General features: G+C 36.3%; 1 protein-coding gene across 1 annotated transcript; it reads right to left on the bottom strand.

Annotated features, from left to right (window-relative positions):
* Window positions 1-1,017: 1,017 nt before the first annotated feature.
* On the bottom strand, window positions 1,018-3,794 carry LOC125777373 (tigger transposable element-derived protein 4-like). The gene is made up of 2 exons (XM_049452136.1): window positions 1,312-3,794; window positions 1,018-1,248 (listed from the first exon to the last, which is right to left on the bottom strand). The coding sequence occupies exons 1-2, from the start codon at window positions 2,081-2,083 to the stop codon at window positions 1,244-1,246; spliced, it is 777 nt and encodes a 258-aa protein (XP_049308093.1). The 5' UTR covers window positions 2,084-3,794; the 3' UTR covers window positions 1,018-1,243.
* Window positions 3,795-6,661: the final 2,867 nt, after the last annotated feature.

The following is a 6,661-nucleotide window of genomic DNA, read 5'->3' on the forward strand; positions in this document are numbered from 1 at the left end:
TAAGTTGAGTTTAAATTTATTTACATATGTATGTATGAACATGTTTATTTAAAAAGACAGTTTGTAATACATATATAGTATATATAACGGGTGATTTTTTTGAGGTTAGGATTTTCATGCATTAGTATTTGACAGATCACGTGGGATTTCAGACATGGTGTCAAAGAGAAAGATGCTCAGTATGCTTTGACATTTCATCATGAATAGACTTACTAACGAGCAACGCTTGCAAATCATTGAATTTTATTACCAAAATCAGTGTTCGGTTCGAAATGTGTTTATCGACAAATTTTGTTCAGCGATGAGGCTCATTTCTGGTTGAATGGCTACGTAAATAAGCAAAATTGCCGCATTTGGGGTGAAGAGCAACCAGAAGCCGTTCAAGAACTGCCCATGCATCCCGAAAAATGCACTGTTTGGTGTGGTTTGTACGCTGGTGGAATCATTGGACCGTATTTTTTCAAAGATGCTGTTGGACGCAACGTTATGGTGAATGGCGATCGCTATCGTTCGATGCTAACAAACTTTTTGTTGCCAAAAATGGAAGAACTGAACTTGGTTGACATGTGGTTTCAACAAGATGGCGCTACATGCCACACAGCTCGCGATTCTATGGCCATTTTGAGGGAAAACTTCGGACAACAATTCATCTCAAGAAATGGACCCGTAAGTTGGCTACCAAGATCATGCGATTTAACGCCTTTAGACTATTTTTTGTGGGGCTACGTCAAGTCTAAAGTCTACAGAAATAAGCCAGCAACTATTCCAGCTTTGGAAGACAACATTTCCGAAGAAATTCGGGCTATTCCGGCCGAAATGCTCGAAAAAGTTGCCCAAAATTGGACTTTCCGAATGGACCACCTAAGACGCAGCCGCGGTCAACATTTAAATGAAATTAAAGTAAATGTCATGAACCAATCTAACGTTTCAAATAAAGAACCGATGAGATTTTGCAAATTTTATGCGTTTTTTTTTAAAAAAAAGTTATCAAGCTCTTAAAAAATCACCCTCTATAAATGTATATAAATTCTTATTGGAAAAAATTGGTAATTTTTTTTTTGTTTAAATACGGACCATTTCTCTTTCTCTATAAAATGTTCCACTACATTTATTGACGCATGGGAACATTTTCTTTTGACGAAGTAAAATTTCTTAGGGTCTGGATAGCAGAATACGATTGATTAAATGTGGGTATAGTTTCAGTTGTTGTTACAACCTCGCTTTCACTAGAGACTTCCTCCTCTTAGTCTGAAACAATAGATTATTTGTGTTGAACAATGCTACAATTTACAAATTTTACTTTAGACTTACCTTTTCCAGAAGGAACTAGATTTTCCATGACGCTATCTAAAATGTCTTCATCTGTTGGGAATCCCATTGTTTGCACACCATGGTCAGTATCGACGTAATCATCAAAAGACACATTATCGGTTCCCATTGCCGTTCGATATGTGGTCCAAATTTGTTTCAATTCAGACAATGGAAGATTGTCTTCTTCATCCCAGTCATCCGTAGTAGCATTCTGCATTAACTCACCTTTAGCAAAACCAGCCTTTCTAAAACAATTGCTGATTGTTTGTGGTTTTACACCCAAATTCCAGGTTTTGTTTAGATCCCTGATTGCATCAAGTAAGGACACAGTCGTAGGAGTTGGTTCTTCCATATGGGCCAAAACTTTCATCACAATTCGTTTTCTATAATGTTGCTTGAGATTTTGAATAATCCCTTGGTCCATTGGTTGTAGAACAGACGTCAAATTAGGAGGAAAATATTGCAGTTTAATGTTTTTTAAGTTTGCTTGTACATTTTTAGGATGTGCCGGACAATTGTCAACGAACAGTAGTATTTTCCTATTTTGGGCAACAAAGACTTTATCTAGACTTTTGAGCCACTTATCATAAATTTCACTTGTCATCCACGCTTTTTTGTTGTACTCATAGTCCACATCAAGTGATTTTATACCCTTAAAACAACGTGGGTTTTTTGACTTCCGATAACTAGCAATTTCAACTTTTCTGAACCACTCATATTGCTTGCAACCATAACGGTAATTCTCTCCTTGCTGTTTTTGCCACCAAAGCATTTTTGACCTTTAAAGGCTAATGTTTTATTGGGTAAACATTAAAAAAAATGCCCGTTTCATCTGCATTAAAAATATCGTTTTCGTGGCATTGTGTGATTAAATCTGGATAAACGTTTTTTTTTCCAATCTTCACTAGACTGTAAATCGGCTGAAGCACTTTCTCCACAAATCGACATTTGTGCGATATTATGCCTTTTTTTAAATTTATCTAACTACCCTACACTAGCAGAAAAATTTTCGCAACCCAAAGCAATCGCAAATTCTTTAGCTTTTCCTCTGATTAAGGTTCCCGAGAGAGGAAGATTTTTCTCACGTGCGGTAGTAACCCACTTAAGCATAGCTTGATCAACATCATTATTGACGCAAGTTGTAATCCTTTTTCGTTTGGAGTTAAAATTATAGTCACCTTTTTGTTCTAAGAGTTTGTCTTTGTTTTTCAAAATGGTTGATAACGTATTAGGAGAAATCCCAAATATTTGTGCAATGTTTTCTTTTTGTTTTCGCCCTTTTCTACCTCGGCAATTAGCTTTAACTTTTCCTTAAGCGTTAAACACTTTACACTTCGTTTTGATGTCATTTTAGTCCAATATCACTACAAAAATTGACAATTTTCACCACCGTTGTAACAACAACTGATACAATCTTATGTAAGTGCTAAGAAATTTAAAATACAAGTCGTTATCTGTCGCCGACTCGCAGCTCGGTAATTCCCCGAAATTGCGGTAGGTGTTTCCCCGAAAAATTCGAGTTACGCTTGGTTACCGCTGCAGTTTCTGTGACATTTTAGTTCGTGTTTTAGAAATATTCGGGTAACAGAAATTCGACTTATAGGGAAAAAATTACATAGTGATGTTATAAAAACGTATTTTGTTCTTAAGAAAATTCGATATAGAGAATATTTCGAGCTACGGAAGTTCGAGTTAGAGAAGTTTCACTGTATGTACTTATCAGAGATCTGCAACGGATACACAATTTCCGTGCACACTCGAACACTTACCCGAAACCGGCTTGTATTGCTTTCTTTGAACGAGCAGCAGGATTGCTTGTTAGCGACTGTGCGCAGACGAACGTGTTGATCACAACACTCGAGTGTCGTTCATACGTGTTTGTTTGGGTTCGGGTGTTTTGCGGATCAATATATTCGAGTGTCCGAGTTTAGGCTCGAGTGTGCAAAGCATTTTTTGTTTATGTGTAATCGTCAGTACAGTTGATTAATTTGCTTTGTGAGTGTTAAGAATGTTATATGATTCGTATTACATGATATTTATTGAAAATAATGGCCGAAAAAAGAAGATTTTATTGGTTGCAAAATTGCGAATGGCAGTTACAGCTTGTCTGGTCTTATGTTATGGTTATGCAAATATATTTTTAATTTTAAAATGCGTCATTCCTTTGATACATGCATACATATAGTTTAAATGCTATATTTCAATAATATTGACTGTTAAAGTGTATACAACATTAATAATTTCTCATATTTTTGCTCAGAAAAATGTGATACATTTCTTCTACACCCGTGTTCTGTCCGAGTATCCGTGGCAATAGTTGAACACATTTCGGGTTAGCTGCGGGTGTCGAGTGTGGACACTCGCTTGTGATCGTTTTGAAGAGAGTATGATCAAACAGACTCGAACACTCAGAAAGCAGCTGCCGGGTGTGCCACTCGATCGAACCCATTGCTGCCGAGTGTGGTGCTCGCTCGTGCTCGATTTTTAATGAGGGTGATCGAACAGGTTCGAACATACCCAATGCAGCTCTCTGGTACTTATGGTGCATGGACAAGTTCTCACTTACAACCCATAAGGAAAATGTGGGTAAAAACCAGCAGGAGAAAATTTGTCAATATATGTTTGTGTATATGTGACCACGGCTGTGTGTGTATATGTGAATTATGTCTACTATATATGTGTGTATGCGTTTTTTTGCCCCTTCCGAGATTTACTATCTGCTTTGGCTGAGGCAAACACACACACATGCACGCAGCTATACTTGTATGTATATATTAAGTTGACCCTTATTCCTCTTGGTCTGTGCTAGTTTTCTGCAACGCAACTCAACATACATACCCACACATACTGACTTATAAATACACATATTCTCTACTACATTCATATGTATATGCATCAAATAACAAAAAACTGGTATGCGCATATACTATACATAGGTATATTTTTTGGCAATAAGCCCACAATTATGGCCGCCGGGTCTAAGTCTACAACCATTTGTGACTGTAAGTAAACAGATTACCAGTTTGTAAGGTAAATAAAAGTTAAAAGAGAAAACTGTGCCAACTGCTAACTGCCAATGACGAACCCAAACAAACATACACACTTATAAATACTTGCACAGGGCTTCTCCATTCCTACTTAGCGTTCTCAAGAAAGTGAACTAAAGCCACCTGCTTAGCATAATGAAAGTTCTTAGTTGGCCGTAAATTCGTTTTGTCGCAAGTAAATTTTCGATTTTCCGTAAATAATTGGCTTTCTAGCGAGATATGAACGGTTTGTCGACAGCTTCCAATTTAAGTAACGAAAATACAGAATTTATGTGAGTTCATGGAAATTCTTCATATTTATTGTTGTTTATTTGTGTTTGTGGCTGAGCTGGAAGCTAATTTTTGCTAGAACTTAGATGCTGCGGATTACAATTTTGTAAGGCAGCTTTAATGTCTTTACGATATTCAAAGTAGAAATGTCGCCAATAAATTGTTTTCCGATCATCTTCTTGAAAAACTTTACAGAGATTTACATTTTGTATCTAAAGATTTTAAATTGAGAATTCCAAAAAATAAATTGTATGGTTCGTATAGTTTTCGAAGCTTTTATTTTCTTTATGATAATTGAAAACCCTTGGTCATGGAAATTATAACCCGAATTCTTATGTCTGCACTATCGGTTGTATGTAGGTCTATGTTTGATTCATCCGATTTGTGTACTCTATGATTGAGACTCAACCCTTATTATGCTATGAGAAACACGAAGAAGATTCCAGAAAGTGCTATTACACTAAGCACTGTTATGTCTGCTCGCTAAATTACCCTAGCTCTTTAAAACGAAAAGGAAAATCGCTTTGAAATATAGCGATTATTTATCTCTTGGTGCTACAGAGATGATTAAGTTAGTAATATCAGAATTCCTTTGGGCTACTTCTGAGTTGCGAAGAGGATTTAACGCCAACACTAAATTTAGGTTTAAAGTTTTTAAAGGCTCTACATGAGTTAAAAATGCAAAATGAAACTTATGTGACATGCTGAATTCAAATTTCAAATAAATTTTTATTTATTTTGTAATTATAGCTTTAAGTTAGAAATATGTGAATTATCATTAACAGCTTTTATTCCAGCTTTTGAAATAAAAAATAATGTGTGGATGGAATACTGCTCCAATTTTTGAATTAAAATGTTTTATTAAAACTTCCATTTCCCAAATCCAGTTTTCAGATTAAAGAAAGAAATTTCTTTTTGAAAAATTCGAAATTCTGAACTTTTGCTATGGTTTCGAGATCATCTTGAATATTAACGGGTGATTTTTTTGAGGTTAGGATTTTCATGCATTAGTATTTGACAGATCACGTGGGATTTCAGACATGGTGTCAAAGAGAAAGATGCTCAGTATGCTTTGACATTTCTTCATGAATAGACTTACTAACGAGCAACGCTTGCAAATCATTGAATTTTATTACCAAAATCAGTGTTCGGTTCGAAATGTGTTTCGCGACAAATTTTGTTCAGCGATGAGGCTCATTTCTGGTTGAATGGCTACGTAAATAAGCAAAATTGCCGCATTTGGGGTGAAGAGCAACCAGAAGCCGTTCAAGAACTGCCCATGCATCCCGAAAAATGCACTGTTTGGTGTGGTTTGTACGCTGGTGGAATCATTGGACCGTATTTTTTCAAAGATGCTGTTGGACGCAACGTTACGGTGAATGGCGATCGCTATCGTTCGATGCTAACAAACTTTTTGTTGCCAAAAATGGAAGAACTGAACTTGGTTGACATGTGGTTTCAACAAGATGGCGCTACATGCCACACAGCTCGCGATTCTATGGCCATTTTGAGGGAAAACTTCGGACAACAATTCATCTCAAGAAATGGACCCGTAAGTTGGCCACCAAGATCATGCGATTTAACGCCTTTAGACTATTTTTTGTGGGGCTACGTCAAGTCTAAAGTCTACAGAAATAAGCCAGCAACTATTCCAGCTTTGGAAGACAACATTTCCGAAGAAATTCGGGCTATTCCGGCCGAAATGCTCGAAAAAGTTGCCCAAAATTGGACTTTCCGAATGGACCACCTAAGACGCAGCCGCGGTCAACATTTAAATGAAATTATCTTCAAAAAGTAAATGTCATGAACCAATCTAACGTTTCAAATAAAGAACCGATGAGATTTTGCAAATTTTATGCGTTTTTTTTTTAAAAAAAGTTATCAAGCTCTTAAAAAATCACCCTTTATAAGGAGTGAAAAAGAAATTAGACCAAATTTTTATTTTTTATATTCTACTCTTCACACATTACTTCACCGCTGTGATTGCTCTATCTCTCCGAAGGTGGCAAATTTATTTCTCTCTGCATTTTTTC

This window comes from Bactrocera dorsalis, chromosome 3 (assembly GCF_023373825.1).
Source record: "Bactrocera dorsalis isolate Fly_Bdor chromosome 3, ASM2337382v1, whole genome shotgun sequence".
In the NCBI taxonomy this organism is placed as follows: Eukaryota; Metazoa; Arthropoda; class Insecta; order Diptera; family Tephritidae; genus Bactrocera; species Bactrocera dorsalis.

Bases quoted from the DNA above. Each gene is read 5' to 3' on its own strand.
- LOC125777373 (XM_049452136.1), bottom strand. From the start codon at position 2,083: ATGCTTTGGTGGCAAAAACAGCAAGGAGAGAATTACCGTTATGGTTGC.